The sequence below is a fragment of the Lichtheimia ornata genome (assembly GCF_029851405.1).
Source record: "Lichtheimia ornata isolate CBS 291.66 chromosome Unknown scaffold00067, whole genome shotgun sequence".
NCBI classification, from domain to species: Eukaryota; Fungi; Mucoromycota; class Mucoromycetes; order Mucorales; family Lichtheimiaceae; genus Lichtheimia; species Lichtheimia ornata.
The window spans coordinates 112,791-135,542 of record NW_026695387.1 but is presented as its reverse complement, the minus strand read 5'-3'; the positions used below and the strand labels follow the sequence as shown (position 1 = coordinate 135,542).

Sequence of the window (22,752 nt, the reverse complement as noted above, 5' to 3'; positions counted from 1 at the left end):
TGGGAAAAGAAATTTTATGCAGCTGTGCACCTGCTAGTACATAGCATCATTACTCACAGGGTAAAGACGCCAAAGATATATAAATAATAAAGATACATGTGAATGTGCATATGGTTGTAAGGCAATGACGAGGAATGAGGAGCATACGCGTGGAAAGAATATATTGTTGGGAGACTTTTTACGCCCCACGCGCGTTGTATGGTGGATGTTGAATTGAATGAGCAAGTAAAAAGCAAACTCCCATATGAGGCAAGGGTCATTGGAGATTATCGGATGGGATGACTTGACACACACACACACACTCTCTCTCTCTCTCACATGCCCTTTTCTCCATTCACACCATCATCTCTGGCACTTGTTTTCATTAAAATAGGCAAATCCTCATCCACGATTGGGTCGATTATGTTATGAATGGGCAATTGGGATTTCGTGTGACATACACAACAAGTCGGCTGACAGTTGAAATGATATGCTTTGTTCATTTGGACACAAGTAAAAGAAAAAGTACATGACATTTGGACAAAAAAGTGTACAGGGCTATCAACATGGATGGAGAAGAAAAGGGGAGAAAAGGGTTAAAAGATGATAGATATCCACACATACAAAGAAAAAAGAATGAGAACAGGTAGAAAATGGGGGAGTGAAAAGGTTACAACATCTACTGGAAACAAAGGAAAGGCAAGCCAAAGGGTCATCCTAATGATGTCTGGCTCGAGTGGATGGGCGCATACAATCGTATCCATCATCTTGCTCTGAAGAAGATCGCTTGAGGCCTCGTTTGGCTGTTGTTGTTGTTGAAGACAACCACCAATCTACATACATCATCATGAAATGTCAATAACGAGGGGCCTTTCATAGGTATAGCAATAAGCATAAAGAATACATTACCATGATCATCATCCATGAAGAGTTTTTGACATGTGCGTTTGCTAGCCATTTTGCGACGAGCAGCCGTGATAGCCGATGGAGGCTTACCACGTCGCTTCTTGTGATGCATGACGGGTGTACCTTCAAGAGCAGCAGCCTTTGCAAGGATCATTGGCAAGATACGACGACGCGCATTGATGAACCAGTTGCTAATTTGATTCAAGGTCAAGCCCGTTTCTTGCTTTAGCCAGTCTTTTTCGTCCTCGGTGGGATAAGGATTGGTGCAATTTTCCACAAGCCAACGTTTCATAATGGCTGTCACTGGCTTAGGTAGGTTTCCACGGCGCTTGCGATTATCAACATTGGATGCTACAACTTGTTCAGATACATGCTGTTGTGGATGATAACATTGTGTGCTGCTGGTGCTGGCGGTGGGAAATTCATGAAAACCAACAACATGAGATCCAAGATCTTGAACAGCTTGATCATCACCAACGGCACTGCTATTGCTGCTGCTACTGCTACTGCTGCTGCAACTATTATCGTCAGCTGGCGTATCGGCAAAGTAACCCGATTTAAAGTGATAGCCATCATGTGAAGGTGGGGTGAGTGGAAGCGATGAGCTGTGGTTGCTATGGCGAAAACCTGGACGTTCACCTTGTTGTTGGGTTGTTGTAATGGACGATGATGGTGGTTGTTGGTGTTGAAAATGGGGATCAAGCACGTTCCAAAAAGCTCCCTTTCGTCCCGTGTCGTGCCATATTCTGCTACCATCACCTTCAAGCATTTCGCTGATCTTGGACTTTTTCATTTGTGCGTATGGGTTGCTGCTGTTGTATGGGTGCAAGTGAACAGGCTTAGTAGCAGGACGTTGAACCTGCGTTGTTGTAGTAGGTGGTTGTGAAATTCGATGATTGATGGGAGAGGTACATGAATAGTCATGGAAAAGGATGACAGGGCTGAATACTCGAAGCTAAAAGATAGGTTAGCAAGATAGCAATGTACATACGTTACAAGATAAATACTCACAGGCTGATGGTCATGTTCTCTTATGTTGGGAAGTGGAAGGACATGACGTTGTTGTTGCTGTCGATGTCTCATACCAGAAGCTGAAGATGACATCAAAGAAGAAAGAGGTGGCAGTTGAATCTGTTGACAAGATTCAGTCATGTTGTGTGTGTGTGTGAGTGTGCGTGTGAAGGAAAAAAAAGTGAAAGAAGAGAAGAGAGCTGGTGATAATCAAAAGATGGACCAAAACACTCTTGCCCTTATATACAAGAGTTGACAAGGATCATCATTGGTGTGACATATGAGGAATCACACACATATGAGATGCACCCCATTCAGCCGCATTTTTACTACTAGAGCGTGATCCCACTTGTTCCCTTGTATCGGGATTAAGCTGACCTTGCTCTCTCTTTCTTGCTCACACCCATAAACACACGCACACACACACACACACTTTCAATCACCTTTGCTATCTTTGCGTGTGGGGGAAAGGGGGTCAATTATCAATTTCTCTCTCTCTCGCCAACACATTTGATATTTTGGGTTTTGCATTATACGAAAAAGATTTACTCACCCTTGCCCTTATTTCCCTTTCCCAAATCAGGATATGTAAGAGGTGGTCTTGGCTCTTTGAATTGCGTGGCGCGTATGATCTTTCCTGTCAATTGATCGGAAAGGAGAGATAGAGAGTGGATGTCCGCTTGCTACATATGATGATGATGAAGGAGATCGAGAATTAACAAGGGCAGCAGCAGCAGCACATGAACCATCACCTTGATAATAGAAAATACAATCTTTGTACTATTCTTGATGCATGGCATAATAATGCCAATCCATGTTTTTTAATAAACCGGTATTGGAAAAGGCGCGTTCAGCATATAGGATTCTTGCTTCTTGGCCCCAAAACTTTCACAAGTCCATGTACAAAAAGCGCACCCGGATGTGCATGAATCTCAAACATTCTAGGACTCTTTGAATAGTGTATGTGTATACGTCCCCTCTCTTCTCCTCCCCTTGCTTTCTATCATCCTCCCCCCGTGCATTCAACCGTTGCTTGCATTATTTGCATTCAGCATCCTACACATTATGGGCGCGCGCGTCATAGCAGATCAACAAAGCGGCTCATGTAGTAGATAATATAGTAGGTTCTCCTTGCTCCTGGCAACCCCCTTCAAAGTAGTACTACTCTTGAGCAAACAAGAATATACATCTTTACCAGAAGAATACAATGAGGATCATGCATATGAAACGAAATTCTTCTTTCCAATATTATGGTTTCGGCGATCGTCATGTATCGGTAAAACAGCTTGCCAATGTAATGGACCAAAAGGGAGCAAGGCCAAGAATAAACTTTTCGGACCAAGAAAACGTGAGGTGCTCGATCATTTGCTTAGCCATATTGTGCTTATTGTAAACTAACACAATCGGCATAATTTTATCGCTTTCGGCATTTACACCCTAGTGGCGATTAATGAGACACATGTTCTTTTTCTATCAATCTAAAGAGAGGAGGAGTGAAGGTGTAGGTGGATCTATCTCTAATGCTAAAGGTGTCTATTCACGGTTTGGCGCTCGTGGATCGACTCATAATGGCCGATCCATTGTTCTCCTCATTCCTTCTTTCTCGCTCTCTCTCTTTGTCCGTGTAAATCACCCTGTTCACGATGACTGACATTTTTCACATTCAAGCATTGGGGGTCATTCGGGAGGTAGGAAAGCTATAGAGAGAGGAAGGAAGAAACAACGAGATGGATATGTCCTTGAATAGTAGATCAAAAGGCGAGAAGAGAACACGATCAGCTGACCATATGCCTGTTTAATACTATCATCCACATGGCTTCTAAACTGATTTGAATTATGCATACAATGAAGCGGGGTAAGATGCCAGAATATGGTCGAACGAAATGTATGTATACGGGAGGATGCATTAATTCCGGAGGCGATCGGGGTAAAAGGGATAAGGGAGATGGGGGAGTAAAAAGGAAGCATGAAGGGAGGAGGATTGCTAACTTTCTTTTCCATCGTAAAAATATCCTGAGACGTCTCACCACAGACAAGCTGCCAATGCAGCAGCTGCATTTTCGCCATCAATTCAAGGAGACTCATGTATGTATCGGTATAGCGCCAAAACGTACGTATACAAGCAAATCATCACCACCATTATCATCCACCCATGGCTTAGGCGTCGTCGTATTGTGTACGCAAGCTTTGCTTCTCCTTGTTTCTCCTCATAGAATAGTAGAGCCGTATTCATCATCTTCCATTACTCATCCCTGGTACTCAATAGACTGCTTACGCATGCATTTGAAACCACCCAGGGTGATATAGAGTCGCCTTGCTGCAAAGGATTGCGGAAGTTGCTGACAAGGTGGCCGTGGGTTGGCCAGAAGCTTCTTAAAATCAATCCACCCTTCTTGTGCAACCTTCATCATCATCGCATACACCACGCACGCATGTGAGAATTCACCAAACGAGCATCTTGTAGCACCACACAATTGAAAAATTGTTGTTTGTTTGTCTAATTGTCAAAATCAACCTGTGTCACATTAGATGATGATATATGCTCTTGATGCCCTCATCCTTCTCCTCCTCCTCCTTCTCCTTGTTCTCCTCGCCATATCCATAATAGTACATACTATCAAGCCCCTGGTCTAAAAGGTTATCTTTGAATGTTTCAGCCAACTGCTCTTTGAAGATTTGGCGGTAACAGGTATATCCATCTTATCGACGTATCGCGTTGAGGAGGTGTATGCTTGCTGCTGCTGCTGCTGGTATCACCATATTAGGATGAGTGAACAAAGATAGGACATTCGATGTTATCTCAAGTGCATATGCATGATTGTATGTACGTTGCTGTGCATTTGGAGCAGCTGTAATGCAAACTGGAGCAGCAGGTGTTGGGCATTGTTGTTGCATGCAGCAGCACAATTACTGATTTCTGTCGCTGTTGTTGTTGTATACCACAATGACATCTTGTCACTTGTCATGTCTTCATTGTGAGTCATTCTGCCGCAGCAACAGCGAGATCCATGTGATCGCCGTTCTCCGTAGTACGTAGTAGTCATAGTGCTGTGCCACACCTTAAGTGTCTCAAGGCAATAAAAAGAATCCAAAGCGCCCTCACGACGCACCTTTAGTGTTTCTTCTTTATCATCCTCCTCCCCCAAGACGTTTCTATTTTCACATTAGATTAGAAACATCACATCGCATCATATATACACTACTATCAGTCCCCCTCAAAAGTGATACCATGACTACAATAACAACACATAACCCCACATCGATGCACCCCACCACCACCAATTCCTCGTCATGCTTACCATGTACGTCGTTATTGCATCAACAAGATACCAGCATCACCCATTCATGTCGAGGTAGAGGCGAGGAAGAGAACAAGCCATGGTTTGAAGAAAGCAAATGGTATTATCCACTTCAACAACAACAAGAGCCACAGCCATGGATATGGCTTGATGATCAGCAAGATGACGAAATTCAGTCGAGAGGTTGCCATGGCAGCCGCAGCACCCTTGTATGTGCGGATTCCGCTCCATTCGGATATGTCCATCCACATGGCATGTGGGTCCTTGCTTGAATTGAGAGATACGTTGTACAATTGTCCACAGAAGTCGTTGATTGTCACTGCCAATATCAATGTTCATCCCAAAAGTCGACATGGTCAATTCGATTTTGGTGAAGCAGCACGACGTGTCATGTGTACACCCAATGCAGGAGGTCGATGTCTAGTGAGCGAGGTGTTGTCTGTGGAGCTGATGGATCGATTGTTTGGCGTGCGACATTTGTTGACCGAGATGGAAATTGAATATGCCACGTTGGGTCCCATCACTGATTATGCATGCCGTATTAGTACCGCTGCTGCTGCTGGTGATGCTCATCCACAAAAGACATTGGGCGTATCAGTGACAAGAGCCATGGCCTATGAACGACGCTTCACAACTCAGGATGCATGGCGATTGGTGACAAAAAAGACGCGTGGCGTTGTGTATTCAAGCGCTTCGGTCGTGGGTTGTACATTCGAACGTCAAATCCTACACATCTGGGTAAGCAGTGGTGCCGATGCTGCTATCGTAAGACGCGTCTGCTCCAAACTTCCATCTCACCTGAAGAGTAACACAATCATATTCATAACCACCATCAATATGGATGCTTCCTTTTGGAGATAATAAAAAAAAGGTCATTGGTCTTACACGTGATTACAATGTTAAGAAGGTGTCGTTACCTGAATCATGCGTGGCATATAGCTTTCTTCTTTTCGCTTTTGGCACCCAATCATGCAAGCACCGTACGTCCTAATCCAGTCCATTGACAAAGGAATTGAATGCTGCAGCACCAGCATTGGAGAGCAACTACCATGGCGGAACCAATTAGCAACAGCTTCTTCAATAACATCGCGTTGCACATGAGCAATTGCGCTGCACCTGGTCAAGAATGTGTTGGTGAAAGGTGAGAGTGACGTGAAGGAGTACAAAGACAAGCCGTTTCTGGATCCATCTTTTAGCAATGATTTATCGTATCCAGGTAACAATAGCAGGGCGGATGATGATGCTGCAACCTAATGTCAACGTAACTAGGTATGATCTTTACACGACAAGCGACTACTTGATAAGACCATGAACACAATCCAACAAAGCACCATCTGCTAGTTGCATTTCAAGCAACACCACAAGGCATCCTGATTTATTCATTTACATTACATCCTCCCTGTCAACCATGCCACCAGGAACTCAAATCAAGCTTTGCTGGTACTTGTTGCCGTCGACATGGCAACTCTTTCGACCATGTATCATGGTTCATAAAAGCCAGCCATAACCGCTTCAACAGCTGTGCTGCACACTCTTATCAAAAGCAACATTCTCCAGAATCAGACGAGGGCAACAGCATTGACAGCGAGACAAGGGTCATAGATACCACTGTAACAATAGCAATGATGTAGCGTCTTCTATTCAATAAATGATCCTCATCGATGACCAGCATACATATTCATTCACTTATTATGTATCTTATCAAACATCATTTTATGTAATACGTGTGTATGCAGTACTATCTATGGCTACCTTTCCTTGATAAGGCAATGCATTATGTATGCACCAAACAAAGAAGCAATAGACGTTTCTCTTTTTCTAATCTTGCCCCATTACTATGACACTCTCAAGGGTTGACCTTGCTCCATTGTGTCATCATGGCCGTCCAAGCAGTAATCATACTACATTTTGCATCCAACATTAACACCTGGTTGTTTTTAAGCACATCCCTATTATGATCATACCCTGCAATGCCAATGACGCCTTCATCCACTGGGAGCCAACGAAGGTTGCCTGCTGGGATAATGATATCGACCACGTCCTGCAATAGTTGGAAATAGGCTGCTTTCACCTCCCTGAAACAAGAATAACAACAACAAGGTTACTTTGATCCTGCTGCCGCATCATGTAGTATCCCACTACTCACTTTGTCAATATCTTTTCTTGGGATTGAAGCTCTGGATCTTTTCTTCCTTCAGGTGTTTTAAGGCCTCTTTCAAGTTCGAGGGCACGTCCGTTTAGCTGTCGCAGCTTGTAAAGGTCGGCAAGGATGGATGAAAACAAGCTGATAAACCAACAACGTTGACCAAAGCTGGTAATTTTGTCAATAGCCTTAGGTCGATAGAAACCCACTGCTGTAGTCTATATTCCCCATCCTTGTGTCAACTCAACAGCACGATAACGATAAAATGATCCCATACATACCAAGACAAACACTTCAGAGCTGTAGTAGAGCGCGTTGGTGAGATGCTTGACAATGGTTGTCACACGTTGAATATCATCTTTGACTGAACCATTGATATGGATCGCTGTTTGCACAAATTCAATGGGCTTTAGCAAGCGAAAGAATTTACGACCATTGCCAATATGCTGCTTGAGATCAGCCCAACGTTGGATGACTTCCTTGGGAGCTCCTTGGCGCCACAAGTAGAATGCGTAGAATCTTGCAAAGTATTGAACAAGACGACATAGCTTTTCACGACCAGTTGTGGTTCCAAGGAAACGGTTGACAGCAGATACTTGAGCATCCATTATTGTTGTTGTTGTTGACGGTGGTGAAGAAAAGTAGAGAAAAAGAGGTGCGAAAGAATGAGAAAAAAGTAGTAGGTGAAAAAGAAAAAAGGGGGGGCTGTAACTGCAAAAGATGCACATCCCATGCATGCAGATCGCCAAACATGCGAGAAAAGTGCAGGGAGGAATACTACCACCCAGGGGAGAAAAACCTGCAAATGAGTGATGAGCATCATCAGGGGGGATAGGTCAAAGACAAAAAAAGGAGGGGTGTCGCGATGGCAACATCACTAATCCATTGCGTGGATACGTTTCATCATCGCAAAGGTATCATGAGCATGGTGGCTTTCAATCCACATAGCCAAATTATACATCCACCATATCATGCATGATTGTTGTAGCAGCGCACGGGCTGCAGCTTCTCACAGCCAATACCATCCATTGCTTATGGTGACACCCAGCTTCATATAATAGACTTGTGTAACCCTAAAGCTCTGACATAGATTACTACTCTCGATAGCATACGCCTGACCTGTCAACTGCCATCAAGGCATGCGACTACACAGATCTGCTTATTCATAGCTCATTGCCTATCAATTGATATTTACAAGTTGTTCTCAATGTTTACGCCACCATTATGGCTAAGAATGCTCCCTTTATTATTGTCAAGTTGACAAGCTAACAAACAAACGACATCATGTAATATGACTACATCCAAGATGTGGCATTCAATTTGACGGGAACAAGGAATTACTTTTAAAAGCGCATGTGCTTATAGCACGTGGGATATACGTTAGAGAATGACCCACATCATGTATCATTATCGGGTTGTTGATCATCCTTCCCAGCCAAAATTGTGATGGTGGCGAATATTACAAAAGTCAGCGAGTACAAATGGAGAAAGTGCTTGGCATCATATGAACCATTCCCAACATGGTGTTTGGATCGATTCATGTGGAAATGTAAAGAAGCCGAGCATTTCTTGACACGTTGTATAGGTGAATCCCCGCGACACATACCAGCGGAAGGATTGGCAGCAAAGCATTCACATGAGATTGATAACCAAGTAGCAAACAAGCATCGATAACAGCCCAACAATTGGAGCTGGGGAAGTGGGTTGTTTGTGCATCATTATGCGTGGCAGCTTATTGGCAAGTTGTTGGATCGACTGAAACAGGGCTCATGTAGTGGAGACACAAAAAGTGGGTGAGAGAGGATTATGAAATGTGGGCTGATCCCAGAGCACACACACCAAAATGAGGGGTTTGATGGAAAACAAAAAACCTTACCATCCATCCACATGGAAAAGAAAAACGTGCTTTGAGAAGGGAGACATAATGAGAAAGGGATTTATCTATCACATGTAGACGACAACTATGACAAAATGTCAACAAAGAGACCAAAGATTGGGTATAATGCAGATCGAATACCACCGTCTTTGGGCTGGCTGTGCGTTGTTTTGTCAGCACGATATGGCCGTAAATGGCTACAATCGGCATTCACAATAACACATGCCGATAGGCTGTATCTTTTCCCCTGTTGGCTGTGAGGGACATTTGGCGCAAAACGACTTGTAAACGATTGCTAGGATAAAATCTCGTCATTCCTATTGGATGGCATCCCGCCCCACTGCCCCAAAGGAAGTGGCCAACAAAAAAACCTCGATAGCTCCGCAATCCAATATAAAGCAACATCTTGTTTCAAAGGCTTTGGATTATATACCGCAACACCACACCAAGAGAAAAAAAGAAAAACATTTCCTCCTCTTCCTTCTCTTTCCCTCTTTTGCCCTGACACACCTCCTTCCTCCTATACACAACACAACATAACGAGGATGACGGCTACCGACACTTTTATCTACGCATACACAAAATCAGAGGACCGAAAGCCTCCTCTTGAAAAGACAAAGATGCCACCACTCTTTGATGAGCCTACTACTTGGGAGAACTGGCACAAGCACGTCAATTGGCCTCAATCCATTCTCTTGATCTCTGTTCCTTTGCTCGGCTTGTATGGTGCATTTACCACTGAATTGCAGCAAAAGACAATGATCTGGTCCATTATCTATTACTTTATTACCGGTCTCGGTATCACAGCTGGTAATTGTTATTTCCCATTGTTCTCGCAGTTTTGGGGCCAAAGTAAAACGTGGTACTAATCACAATTTTCCGCAAATAGGTTATCATCGTTTGTGGGCCCATCGTGCCTATCGAGCTACCCTTCCTCTTCGATGGCTTTATTGCTTTGCAGGCAGTGGTGCTGTTGAAGGTTCCATTTACTGGTGGTCTCGCGGCCATCGTGCCCATCATCGCTGGACCGATACCGACAAGGATCCCTATAGCGCTCACCGTGGTTTCTTCTTTTCTCACTTTGGATGGATGCTTGTCAACCGCCCAAAGAACCGTATTGGCCATGCCGATGTTGCCGATCTTAAGGCTGAATCCGTTGTTGCCATCCAACACAAGTACTACCCCTACTTTGCCCTGGCTTTTGGTTTCCTCTTGCCTACCTTGGTGGCTGGTCTTGGTTGGGGAGATTTCAGAGTATGTATATAGCAAATCTTTTTTTTTTTCTTATGAGACCTCCGATGACTAACTTTTGAACTTTTTTTTAGGGTGGTTTCTACTATGCTGGTTTGTGCCGTCTTACCTTTGTTCACCATGCTACGTTTTGCGTCAACAGCTTGGCACATTACCTTGGTGAGACTTCCTTCGATGATCATCACACCCCACGCGACCACTGGATCACTGCTCTTGTGACCATGGGTGAAGGATACCACAACTTCCACCACGAATTCCCTCAAGATTATCGCAATGCCATTGTTTACTATCAATACGACCCCACAAAGTGGCTCATCAAGTTGCTTTCATTTGCCGGTCTCGCTTATGATTTGAAGCAATTCCCCTCCAACGAAGTGACCAAGGGCCAGATCCAAATGCAAGAAAAGAAGATTGCTGCTATCAAGCGCAAGCTTACCTATGGCACTCGTCTTGAAGATTTGCCCGTTTTCACCTGGGACGAATTCCAAAACCTTGTTGTCAATGAAAACAAGAAATGGATTTTGATCGAAGGTATCTTGTACGATATGGAGAACTTTATCGAGAACCATCCTGGTGGTGAAAAGTACATCCGCAATGGTATCGGCAAGGACATGACCACCCAGTTCAACGGTGCCGTTTACAACCACTCTAACGGTGCTCGCAATCTCTTGACCAGTATGCGTGTTGGTGTTCTCAAGCATGGCATGGAGGTTATGTCACGCAAAAAGGACGAGTAAGAAGCAAGCCATACATGCCATCCATACAACAACATCAACAACCATCATCCTCTTTCACAAAAAAACTCAACACCCCATTTTAAAAACATTTCTTACCCATCTTGCATCATTCTTTTATCTCCCACTCTTTCTTTGCTATGTCAATTAAAAATCGTTCTCTGTACATAACAATAGCCAACCCCATCTCTTATCACACCCCCCACATTTGTGTTACATGTCAAATACAGGAAAACTGGTGATCCCTCACCTAAACCTTTTATGTTTGTGTGTTAAACAATGATCCTCAGGGAGCCAATAACAATTGTAGGTCACATCACTTTTTCTCTATTGTTTCAGGTCATGTGTGGTTGCACGTTTATCCACGACTAGGAAAAGAATGTTGCTATACTTTTACGTATATTGAGGCATACCCATTTTGATCCATATGAGCCAGGTTGATGGCAAGTGTATGTATACCCCTGGATACGGCATACTTTTAAAGGTGAAAATGTCGTGTATTGTGTGTGTGTGTGATGGCTCTTGAAAGAAACAAGCTCAGGCGTCAAATGTATGCAAGGATTTATTGGCCAACGCAACGCAATGGATGATGGTGGTGGGATGGGAGGGGGGAATAATGTGTATTATATAAACAATTATCGGCTTGCGTGGGCCAAGTCAACGGATGCCTTTAGAGAATGCATTTGTTGTTTGCCAGATGACAGCAATGATCGGATCTTGTCCTAAAAGATAAATGCAACCCATCAGTATCATGACATTCACACATGCCCATGTCGATCCTCACTTCTTACCAAATCCCTCTCATTTCGATAACGCTCAAAGTCTGCTCGTGCAAAATCTCGAATCTCTCTTGCGCTTTGCTTATCAAGACCTGGTTCATCATCTCATGCATGAGTGATTCTATCATGCAAACAACGACATCCCACTTACCCTTTGTGCATCTCAAAATATCACGATAAAGAGAAATCACCTGACCTCGCACCATAAACTGTGTTGTGTATACATGTGAGTGCTAAACGTACGCAATGGGACATGGTCGATCGCAAGCTCATGGGGGTGCACACTTACATGGGCCAAGGAAATGTTGGTGTCTTTGAAAAACTTTGGTAAAGGGGGTGGAGCCGAGGTGGAGCGTGCTAGTCGTAAAATAGTACTTTTCATGGTTGATATGGACAATGACAAGCGAGATAAAGATTATGTGTGCGGATAAAGGTGGATGAAAGAAGGGATGATCAAGTCACAGACTGGGCTGGATTAATGTGGTCGTTAGTGTACCCCAGATTTCTACACAACACCTCCAAATTGGCTTGTGCCTTGATATAAAATGATCATATTTACAAGGCTATGGCTCATCTTTATTATCAGAGAGGGAAATGGTGGCATCATCAATTATTGCTATTCAAATCTTTTCAGGCGTCTAGCTTTATAACATTGACTACATCCACGCTTGAAATTACGCTATAGCTCATTGTCATTTTATAATAGCAGGAGCGGATTATAGGATATGCCATGCTGATCATGAAGAATGGATGCGTGTATCATAGGTATTTGGTTGAGTGGTGTGTATGTGCACATACAGTTGCCATGCAACAACATCCCTTCTCTCTCCGCTGTCACGTGGATTGATTTTGTATATACGTCAGCCACTGCTACTGGTTTTAACAGCGGCTCTGGATTTTTTCTTTGGGCTTGCACACTTGGTCAAGTACACACATTCAACATGCGGCAGAACTTTATTGGAATGGTGGTTGGCAATGCCATGCAAAAGACTGTCAAGGTCAAGGTCACTCGCTCAAAGTTGCACCCTATCGTTCTCAAGGTATGTTACCAACATGACAACTGTGCCTTTTATTCCGTTTGTTTACATGCTCCCTCATTGGGTACCTAGACTATCAAATCGCACAAGAACTACCTTGCACACGACGAGAACCAACTCTGTGGTTTGGGCGATGTTGTCCGTATCGAGGCATGCCGACCTTTGAGCAAAAACAAGCACTTTACCGTTGCAGAGATTGTTCGTAGCGCAAAGGGTGCCAACGCCAACTAAGTTCACAACACAAAACAACAACGACCATCGACTTCAACACGCACACATACGCACACACACACACACGCACTCACACACTCACTCACACATGTATACTCCCACAACAACCCTTTACATTGCCCGCATGATATATACGTACACATAGACGACACGCCATGATATATAAAACGACATTGGCCATCGGAAATAGGGGATGATGAGATGCATGGTTGGGGAAAGGAAGTACGGGATCCGGATGAGATGTCCCGGTTGGAAGCCATTGGGGGATCGAGAATGTTCATTGGGATAAGGTTGACAAGAGAGGACTCTTTTTTCGTAATGATCATCACATTGCATAATTCATCACCTGTAAATGAATGACCGTACATGTTATTGCATGATATCCGAGCTGCAATTGCACTCCTATTCTATTTACTTGCCACTCTTCCAATATATCAATTGCATTTGTTACAAGATGAATGAATAGGAGATGATGGTATTATCGGAAGGATCTTTGTAAAGGTAAAAAAAGGAAGGGAGGAGGGAGAGGAGGAATAATAGGTCATCCGATTGTTTTGTTCAAAGGGTACATGGGTGGTACCAAGTGATCAGCAATGCTGATGGTTCTAATTGTTGTACTTTTTGAAAGGGAGGAGCTGCCTTTTTTCCACTCCTCTTTCTTTTTTTTTCATACTCTCTCTCTCTCTCTCTCTCTTCTTATCTATCGTATTCCCAGCATCATTCGAGTGACGAATCTATATCTCCATTCCTTATCGTCTTCTTCTTTTTCTTCTCTCTCTCTCTTTTACGCACTCTTTGGTTCTCTTGGCGCTTTGACCGGCTTAACTACCCCAACACCATAACGCCATCGTTACGCGATCTCAAACTCGTTTCATTCGACAGCTTTGAATCTCGACCCAGTCTAAGGTACCACCGCTATGGATAAACCCAAGCTTCCTTCCATTGAAAGTATGCTGCAAGGTGCGACAGCAGCTACTCATACGCGCGGTAAGGTTTACTAGTAGGATGATTTGTCTTGGCGACCACGATGATGTGTGTGTCTAACCCAAACCTGGATTATGGATTTTGTGTGTTAGATGACTGTGTGCCCTATGCTGAGCATCAACAGCCAGTAGGAATGTCGATGAGCGGCGGCGGCGGTGGTGGTGGTGGTCATCGACGGCATGTATCATTATCCGACAACATGCTATCCACTACTACTACATCATATCATCCACGACTCGAAATGGCTGTAGCTACGCATGGAATGCAAAAGTTGACACTCGCTCAACCTGCAGCGCCGATTGAACCTCGTCTTGATGAACCCTCTTTGCTTTTGACACCACCACCCCAACCTCGTCATCATCAACAACAACAACGATCATCATCATCGTCATCATCAAGAAATACACACATGCGATCGTTTTCTGATTTCTCGCATCCCTATCCAGATGTCTCTTTTATTCCTCCATCATCATCATCATCATCCAACAACAACAATCATTCTTCGCATCGACGAGCCATTTCAACCAATTCATTGGATTTCATACTACAACGTGGGCCGCTGCCGCCTTCTTCCATGGCAGAGGATGAACATCCTGATGAAGAGGATGAGGAAGGGTTGGCAAACAATAGCAGTGATGACGATCACCCTGCATCCATGGCAACCATGATGATGACAACAACACCGACCACATTGACCACATCATCCTCAGGCGGATCCACAAAATACCATTGCCCTTATTGCGACAAGGGATTTTCACGTCCATCCTCGTTACGTATCCACACCTATTCGCATACAGGCGAAAAACCTTTTGTGTGTACTGAGCCAGGATGTTCGAGGAAATTCAGTGTGCAAAGCAACATGCGTCGCCATTTACGAGTACACGCCAAACGTGCTGTATGGCCCGATCAACATCATCATCGTTTCAGCTTGGCATCATCATCGACCACGAATCAGCAACACCAACACGGCTAATAGGAGAGCGTGTGTGCACACACCAAAAAACAAGAGAGCGAGATTTCACACACACACATATCCCTTTTCTTTCTCTCTCTCTTTCCTTGTATACAAAGAATGTCTTTTTCATTCTTCACTCCATAGCCCTTGTACCATATTGATTTTCTTTCCTCTCTGGTGTGTTGTTTGATACATAAAAACGGAACCCTTCACGTTATTGACGATGATTTATATGTATTTCAATTCGTTTAAAAAGTTTCCATGCACACATGTGTCATCATGTAGATATCTATTAAGGTGATCGCGCGATATATGAATGTGTGTGAAGAGAGAGAGAGAGAGAGAGAGAGAGAGAGGAGATTGGGATATAGAGAAGGAGGATGAAGGAAGAGTTGGGGTCTATATATATACATGGATACACATTGGATGTGGGGAGGGGAGGGGAATAATTAGTTGATAGTTACACGTGGAGCAAGACGAAAGACGACAGCGAGACCATCATTTGTAGAAGAAGCAATTGCTTCTACGGCTTGAGTTGTTGAAGAACCATTGTCATCGATGACCCAGTCGAAACGAAGGCGCATAATCATGCCGCTGCTTTTGATGAGATCCAGCTGAGCCTGTACAGTGTCCACATCCCGCTCACAAACAAAGTTCAATAATGATTTCCCGAGAGCACGCTCACAATCGAGACCCACAATACGTTCAGCCATTTGCGAGACAAACACAATCGTCGAATCACACGTGAAGCGATTAAGGATCATGCAGAATCTTGGTTCTTGCTTCGTTTTCAGCTGCTGTTCCTGAATCCATTGTTCGCTGCTTTCCAATGTTTGCCGTACACGTTCTTGATTGTCGCCCCAGCTGCCAGCAAGTTGCACAGTGCCATTCATATCCACTGACCATACTTCGTCAGCCATCGTGCTTCGTATCTTGTGTCCAGTGTCATTCGCATCGTATACAAAGTTGGTGCACACAATCACATCGTAGCAGTAATGCACCACTGTCTCCACCTCCACGTAATGGCCATCCTTGTGTCGCGTGTGGTAACGCACCATGCTCGACAATTTCTCATTCATCACGCTGGCGGCATGCACCCGAGCCAATGACGGGATCTCGTTTGGGTGAAAATAGTCAAATCCACGCTTGCCTACTAGTTCCTCGGGCGTCCATCCAATAGCATCCACTACACTATCCGAAAGATAGACAAGATGTGCAGCTTCGCTATTGTCATATATTGAAATGAAATCTGGTAGTTCATTGGACATAGAGAGAAAGAGAAAGAGGAGTATAAAAGAAAAAGAGAAAGAATGGATCAGATCTCGGGACTCAACACCTTTAAACAAAAAGAAAAGAGAGAGAGAGAAAAGAAGTGAGAGGGAAAAAGAGAGTCCAATGGTATTTCGGAGAGTGAGAGAGAATGTGCAAGTGAAGAGACAAGAAATATATATAAACCTATACACAAACCATGACCACCAACACCCAACAACGCGTGCCTGTGTAACTTTGCCATGGGAACATTGACGTGATTTTTCTCCTACATCTGCCGCAGGATCCTTTTCTTCGGTACACCACACATGCACTGACAAATGATGCAAGGATAGTACACCCTTGTTTTACTCTCTCCCTTCCTCCCGCCCTTTCATTCTCGTTGTATATACATAGGGAGCCGATGATGAATGACGAGCTCGTTCTCTTTCTCCCCCTCCCCCTTGGTAACTAAGCTTTTAATGTATGTTGGATTTTACTTTCATTCTTTTTGCAGAATACATTAAACGTATACACTCACCACAAATGTAAATTGCCACCATCACCACCACCACCACCACCAATGAGCTATTGTTTGGTATTGCGCTCTTCACACTACATTACAAAAAGAGGATACTACCGCCCGTTGAGCTGAGTCATATTTTAGCGTTGCATGTGCATGGCTCATGTAGTGCATAAAATGCTCCAACTATTCCCCTTTGATGCTATTGATCAGCAAACAAACAAACAAATAGAAACAAGGTCCGAAAAAGTACACATCATCCCAGAACGTGGGCATCATGACGACATGGTGATGAAATACGCAGCATGGCTTACCAAAGCTATCCACTTTTTCAGGAGAAAAGGTTGGATCCACCACTCCCTCCTGATTCTAGGTATATATATACATGTATATACTTCTCCTTGACTTTACTATCTTTGGATGGCACCATCATCATCACCATAACAAGGTGTTTGTTGGCTTCTACATACCCTCTCTCTATCTATCCCCTTTCAATTGAATCCTTCTTGGATGATGAGAATACGTCATAGATGCATCCAGACCTCTAATTTGATCCAGCACATTCATCCTTGATAATAGTAGTAGTTGCAACACCAGCAAAGAAATCAAAACCACATGTCTTCCAATCGAGCAAGGAAATTCGTTTTATCCCATACACATATCGTGTTATCGTGTCTACCATGAACTATCCTATTCATTCATCCAAGTGCCTTGTCTTCTCCCCATGTATTTGCTTCTCAATGTGGTTGGCATCGAAACATGCATCTCCGTATGCTAATACGATCTCGATACAGAGTGCCTCTGCTTCTTCCATAATGACCTCTTCATCTTGATGAGAAATTCGCATCACGAGATTTCGCCTGGTAAGTTTTCTTTGTCGTTTACCACCACTTTTGCGCCAATCTTGCATCGATAGGCCCGAGTTAGTCATACACAACTTATCAAAGAGCTCGCGTTTGCATACATACTCAAGGTTCTCCAACCCGAAAATTAGATTCAGGTTTGCATCGTGAGCAGATGCCCTTGCTGAAAATGGCTTGCATCTTTGTTCCCGGTGCCTATAGTGGCTGGTAAACGGATACAGTCTAAGGGAATAGGATGAGATTACCAATAGCATTGTGATATCCCTGGTACTGTACCTACGTACATGTCGTGAAAATATACATGATCTGGGACCTTGACCTGAATCAGCTGACAACCATGTCAGCATCTTCCTAGCCGTCTCTGCTGATATCTTTCGTTTCTTGTATCCCTGTACCTTCTGGGTCATCAGGCTCACCGGGTACCTGGAGATGATGATCATATCGAATTCATCGACAAGGAATCTCGTGGCTACCTCCATATACTCTCGTTGTAGATCATTGATACGCTTTTGAATCCTGCTGATCTTCTTGCTGCGACTCATTGGCCGCTGGGTGTCACTTTGTGGTTGGCTTGCGTATTCTCGGGTGGCGGATTCTTGTCCATGTCGTTCGCAGAAGGCCCAAACCTGGCAATCATGGTTACTCGATTCAGGTATCAAGTTGCCCTGGATTTGTCGGTACGTGGGTCACACTTAATGCTGGATTTGCGAAGAGATGTGAAAAGAGCACCCCATGCCACGCGCGATAAACGATGAACATCGTATTTAAACTGGAGCCTCTAGTTGTCCAAAAGCGAGTGAATGTCGTGTAAACTGGGTTGGCATTTGTCGAAATGGGTCCATTGTGGGTGTTGGTTGATCGTGGGTTGACAATGAAAGGACGTAACAGGTTGACAACTCCTCTCCAATAAACGTTGAAACCCAATGTCGAATTTGGTTTGCGTTGTTCTTGTTAATTGAAGAGGTGACATTGTTGAAGTCGTTGCTGCGAATAGCTGGGGGACAAGCATAAAGAGAAAAGCTGAAGGTGTTGGATTTGAGCAGGATGCATGGCAGCTGAATCTGAAAACTTGCATGATCTATCACTGAGTTATGCACACTGAATATGGTATTAAGCAACGAGAGAATAAACTTACGAGACGGTGGCGACTTTGAAGCCTGCTGGTGGTAATAAAAGTTGTCAATTCGATATTGGAGTTGTCATTGATACAGCGTCTCTAGTCGTGTTCCATAGTCCTTGATGTCATTGCGGCTCCGTCCAAGAGTGGTAACTTGTATTTGACGACGGCTTGTTCTTGATGCATAGCTCTCATACGAGGGCAGATGGAAAGGAGTATACCTTTGACATTGTGCTTCTTCAGTACATCCTCGCTCAATGGCATCAAACCAAAACAGTGACACTAACCTTTGCTGTACATTGTTTATTGTCTGTTTCTCTGTGTTGAGCTCGGCATAACTTCGCCACATCTTCAAGTTGTCCGTTAGCATGATGAAATAGCCTACCGCGACATTTCTACTTACCTGTTCACTGCCCAAGTCACATTGTTCCGGTTGTCTACCACTCCTGGAGGGGCATGGTACACGTCTTTGATCTACTAGCAATATATACCCAATGAAAATGAGCATAAAGAACGAAGTTTGTCACCATCACTTTATTCACGTACCTTCGGTAAGAGTACCGGTTATGAAGGTGAATAACTCTGGTTCAGATTCATTGTACTTGTTTGTCAACGTACTCCTTGTAGCCTCAAGAATAACCGGACCTTTGCTTTGCATCTTGTTAAATGCAGCATCCTATGGTTGGTATTGCCACTTTGCTGCTGCATCAAGGGAGATATAGCTACATCAAAGAAATGTGGTATGTATGTGATTCGTTAAATAGAAAAGCGATGATTGCGTTTTGTATACCTCCTTAAAGATCATAATGATAACCAGGACAATGAAAGTAGGAAAACAATGACACCTTTGTAAATGACCACAAAGATCAGCGCTGATCCACAGGGTTGCAAATATGATACACTCACCCGTTACTTGGGATAGCTGAAGCAATCAAAAGTATACGTAATAGATAAAAGAGATGTGTGATGGACGATGCGTGACAACATCCTTGTTTATATGCACTTGGTGGGCGTGCGAATTTCCATTGCGCACAAAAAGGAGGAAAGAGTGATAAATTTCTGTTCGGATAATGCAAGAATTGATAGATTGGTGCATGATGAGCTGAAAAAGTGATAGGATGGTACGTAGTACCAACAAGACTAAGTCTTCTTCCTTGATACCAGCAAACAAATCCGCCTGGCATTGGCAACATGATGAGGAGACATCAGGGCGTGAGAAAACATGTATGCAGAAGATAGTAAGGCCTGAAAACGAAGAAAGTATACGAGGATGACAAGAGAATGAAACAGAGACCGCATTAAAAAAGGAGCAGCAAATACACACAACATAGAGAGATCTGATAAAGACACGCCGTATCCTTCAATCATGTGATATTGCTCATGTTGCTTTTACTCCTCTATGGCCACTACTACACCACGCATCCATAATCCCCTTGACCTCATCATCATTGGTAGACCTCTTTACCCATCATCACCATTTTATTGTATTTTACAACCCAACTATCCTTTGCGTTGTGCTCATTATATGGCTAAACTTCAGAATCAACAGTTTGAACTCATACGTGTCAATAAGCAATGCCTTGTGTAACGTGATTTGAATTTCGGTCGTGGCGGCATGCTAATGGGGGTGGGATGCCAACTGCTTTTGGTTTCCATCGATACACGCTTGCTCAATGAAGTTGAATCTCCTTGCATTGGCCATTGTACCTTTGGCATGGGCTGCATCCAATGTACCTGAAGTGGAAGATGGTGAGTCATGAATTCCAAACCTCCTTTGGCATCCATCGCTCACTTACACGTTATTGAATATGGCTGGGGATCGATCAGGCTTTGAAATGGTGACTTGTGGCAGCATGGTCAAGTTTACGAGTCAGTCTACTGGATACAAGTTGCATTCCCATGGCGTTGCTTATGGTATGTGAGGATGATGATGTTGGTTGTACCTGAGTGCTGAACCATGTTGGGGGGGGGTGGGCGTGTATAGGAAGTGGATCACAGCAACAATCCATCACTGCGTTTCCCGAGGATGATGATAGCAACAGCTATTGGATCGTACGAGCAGCTGTAGGCAAACAATGCAAGCGAGGGTAATGTGTGATGTTGTAACAAGGGGAAGGAAAGGTCCATATTGATATGTATCGATGATTAGGGAACCTGTACCATGTGGATCAGACATTCGTCTTCAACATGCCAACACAAAAGCTTATCTACACAGCCATCAGCATATTTCACCTTTATCGCATCAGCAAGAAGTCAGCTGCTTTGATGGAGAGGATACAGGTAACATACAATGAAAAAGGATGGACATTGAAGAACAACAACCTCACATGGAGAAAACTAGGTGATGATTGGAAAGTGCAATGTTCAAGCTCAAGTACCAAGCATTGGCTTCGTGAAGAGCCTGTACAATTTGTGCATGTGGATACCAAGTACTATCTGTCATCAAGCGCACAACACAAGTATGGCCAGCCTATCCCAGGTCAACTCGAAGTAGCAGCTGCCAAATCATCCTCCAAGAACACAAAATGGATGGCACAGGTAACACAAGAAATGGATACAGTGGAGATGTGGATGCATAATTGACTATTCGAAAACTTTTTATGTATGTGTATTGTGTGAATAGGAGGGCGTCTATTTTACAGCCTAATGAAGAAGGGGTCTTTTTTTACGGTCTTTTTTTCTCTCTTATATATTTTAAACGATGGCTTCAGTTGTGCCCAATACAGGGGGCTTGTAATTGTCGACATTGTTTGCATCCGATGGCAGCATGAAATCCTTTTCCTCTTTACCATAGTGACTGATCAATGCATCTTGACAAGCCTATTGTGTGTATCCAATAAACCCACATGATTAGAGATATATATAAGAGTGCTCACTCCCACACACTTACTCTGAATTCTGCCATCTTGAGAGAGGATCCAAAACCTTCACCCAACTTTGTCTCACCAGAAAAGACGCCAATGACGTAAACAGGTGCACTTGAATGACGACCGGTTTCGGAAAGCAATCGGGAGACGGGTGCTTCCTTGCCAAGTTTGCGAATGAGAGCGGAGAGGTATCGCTTAGGATCATTGAATTTGACGAGGGGTCGTACGTCGAGGTCACGTGATAGAATGTGTGCATGGACGAGTTGTTTGGCAGCATCGAAACCTTGTTCCTTGTACACAGCACCCACAAGTGCATATAAACATTCACCCAATGCTACCGATTGAACAGTGCTACGATCCCAACGCATCACATCCTGTAATCCGAGTTGTGTGCCGACCTTGGATACGGATTTGTAGACGAGATGTGACTGAATCACCTTGTTCAAGCCCTCCATGTGCATGTTGGGATATTTGCTGTGATAATATTCGGTGACAAAGAGACCAGTTGCCCGTTTACCTACTCTCTCCATCAGTCACTTGCTTGTTATAAGTTCCTATAACACTCACCAAGAAGCACCAAATCTTGATTGCCCTTATTCTCCTCTGCCGACGAGTGCGTCACAGCTTGCTCAAGAACAGCAGGATTCAAGGACTGCAAACCAATACGTGCACCAAATGCTGATAGTGCAGAATCGATCTTGGGAGCAATGGCTTCTTGTTGTTGTCTGACAGCCGATCGAGCATGGATGGCACGGGTTGCTAAATTGGTAAACATGGCAAGGTTGGTACGATCGTCTCAATTTACGTATATCGAAATGGTTGCTCTAACCTCGGAAGCATGTTGTTGGTGTGGAGGTGTGGGCGCGGGACAATGCTCGAAACATGCTTGGATATCAAAAGTGCAAAGAGAGAGGGAGGTTACAGAGACAAGCTGAATTTTGTGTCAAAG

General features: G+C 43.9%; 11 protein-coding genes across 11 annotated transcripts; 5 read left to right on the top strand and 6 right to left on the bottom strand.

Moving 5' to 3' along the window:
* Positions 1 to 696: 696 nt before the first annotated feature.
* On the bottom strand, positions 697 to 2,037 carry O0I10_010293 (uncharacterized protein; the record flags this gene model as incomplete). The annotated part of the gene is made up of 3 exons (XM_058490275.1): positions 697 to 812; positions 889 to 1,840; positions 1,897 to 2,037. The coding sequence occupies 3 exons, from the start codon at positions 2,035 to 2,037 to the stop codon at positions 697 to 699; spliced, it is 1,209 nt and encodes a 402-aa protein (XP_058338996.1).
* Positions 2,038 to 4,840: 2,803 nt separating this feature from the next.
* On the top strand, positions 4,841 to 6,056 carry O0I10_010292 (uncharacterized protein; the record flags this gene model as incomplete). Its single annotated transcript, XM_058490274.1, has 3 exons — positions 4,841 to 4,925; positions 5,106 to 5,404; positions 5,499 to 6,056. 3 exons carry the CDS (start codon positions 4,841 to 4,843, stop codon positions 6,054 to 6,056), a joined length of 942 nt encoding a protein of 313 aa, XP_058338995.1.
* Positions 6,057 to 7,041: 985 nt separating this feature from the next.
* On the bottom strand, positions 7,042 to 7,946 carry O0I10_010291 (uncharacterized protein; the record flags this gene model as incomplete). Its single annotated transcript, XM_058490273.1, has 4 exons — positions 7,042 to 7,096; positions 7,160 to 7,270; positions 7,342 to 7,556; positions 7,620 to 7,946. The coding sequence occupies 4 exons, from the start codon at positions 7,944 to 7,946 to the stop codon at positions 7,042 to 7,044; spliced, it is 708 nt and encodes a 235-aa protein (XP_058338994.1).
* A 1,813-nt stretch (positions 7,947 to 9,759) lies between these two features.
* Positions 9,760 to 11,202, top strand: O0I10_010290 (uncharacterized protein; the record flags this gene model as incomplete). Its single annotated transcript, XM_058490272.1, has 3 exons — positions 9,760 to 10,024; positions 10,104 to 10,468; positions 10,540 to 11,202. The coding sequence occupies 3 exons, from the start codon at positions 9,760 to 9,762 to the stop codon at positions 11,200 to 11,202; spliced, it is 1,293 nt and encodes a 430-aa protein (XP_058338993.1).
* Positions 11,203 to 11,834: 632 nt separating this feature from the next.
* Positions 11,835 to 12,360, bottom strand: O0I10_010289 (uncharacterized protein; the record flags this gene model as incomplete). The annotated part of the gene is made up of 4 exons (XM_058490271.1): positions 11,835 to 11,921; positions 11,991 to 12,070; positions 12,130 to 12,187; positions 12,268 to 12,360. The coding sequence occupies 4 exons, from the start codon at positions 12,358 to 12,360 to the stop codon at positions 11,835 to 11,837; spliced, it is 318 nt and encodes a 105-aa protein (XP_058338992.1).
* Positions 12,361 to 12,919: 559 nt separating this feature from the next.
* O0I10_010288 (30S ribosomal protein S17) lies at positions 12,920 to 13,246 on the top strand (the record flags this gene model as incomplete). The annotated part of the gene is made up of 2 exons (XM_058490270.1): positions 12,920 to 13,018; positions 13,088 to 13,246. 2 exons carry the CDS (start codon positions 12,920 to 12,922, stop codon positions 13,244 to 13,246), a joined length of 258 nt encoding a protein of 85 aa, XP_058338991.1.
* Positions 13,247 to 14,163: 917 nt separating this feature from the next.
* Positions 14,164 to 15,203, top strand: O0I10_010287 (uncharacterized protein; the record flags this gene model as incomplete). Its single annotated transcript, XM_058490269.1, has 2 exons — positions 14,164 to 14,233; positions 14,323 to 15,203. 2 exons carry the CDS (start codon positions 14,164 to 14,166, stop codon positions 15,201 to 15,203), a joined length of 951 nt encoding a protein of 316 aa, XP_058338990.1.
* Positions 15,204 to 15,634: 431 nt separating this feature from the next.
* Positions 15,635 to 16,453, bottom strand: O0I10_010286 (uncharacterized protein; the record flags this gene model as incomplete). Its single annotated transcript, XM_058490268.1, has 1 exon — positions 15,635 to 16,453. One exon carries the CDS (start codon positions 16,451 to 16,453, stop codon positions 15,635 to 15,637), a length of 819 nt encoding a protein of 272 aa, XP_058338989.1.
* A 1,197-nt stretch (positions 16,454 to 17,650) lies between these two features.
* Positions 17,651 to 19,594, bottom strand: O0I10_010285 (uncharacterized protein; the record flags this gene model as incomplete). Its single annotated transcript, XM_058490267.1, has 4 exons — positions 17,651 to 18,041; positions 18,096 to 18,484; positions 19,340 to 19,413; positions 19,483 to 19,594. The coding sequence occupies 4 exons, from the start codon at positions 19,592 to 19,594 to the stop codon at positions 17,651 to 17,653; spliced, it is 966 nt and encodes a 321-aa protein (XP_058338988.1).
* A 1,015-nt stretch (positions 19,595 to 20,609) lies between these two features.
* Positions 20,610 to 21,583, top strand: O0I10_010284 (uncharacterized protein; the record flags this gene model as incomplete). The annotated part of the gene is made up of 6 exons (XM_058490266.1): positions 20,610 to 20,685; positions 20,764 to 20,850; positions 20,921 to 21,023; positions 21,086 to 21,216; positions 21,278 to 21,474; positions 21,560 to 21,583. The coding sequence occupies 6 exons, from the start codon at positions 20,610 to 20,612 to the stop codon at positions 21,581 to 21,583; spliced, it is 618 nt and encodes a 205-aa protein (XP_058338987.1).
* A 47-nt stretch (positions 21,584 to 21,630) lies between these two features.
* O0I10_010283 (uncharacterized protein) lies at positions 21,631 to 22,687 on the bottom strand (the record flags this gene model as incomplete). Its single annotated transcript, XM_058490265.1, has 4 exons — positions 21,631 to 21,756; positions 21,827 to 22,320; positions 22,371 to 22,562; positions 22,633 to 22,687. The coding sequence occupies 4 exons, from the start codon at positions 22,685 to 22,687 to the stop codon at positions 21,631 to 21,633; spliced, it is 867 nt and encodes a 288-aa protein (XP_058338986.1).
* Positions 22,688 to 22,752: the final 65 nt, after the last annotated feature.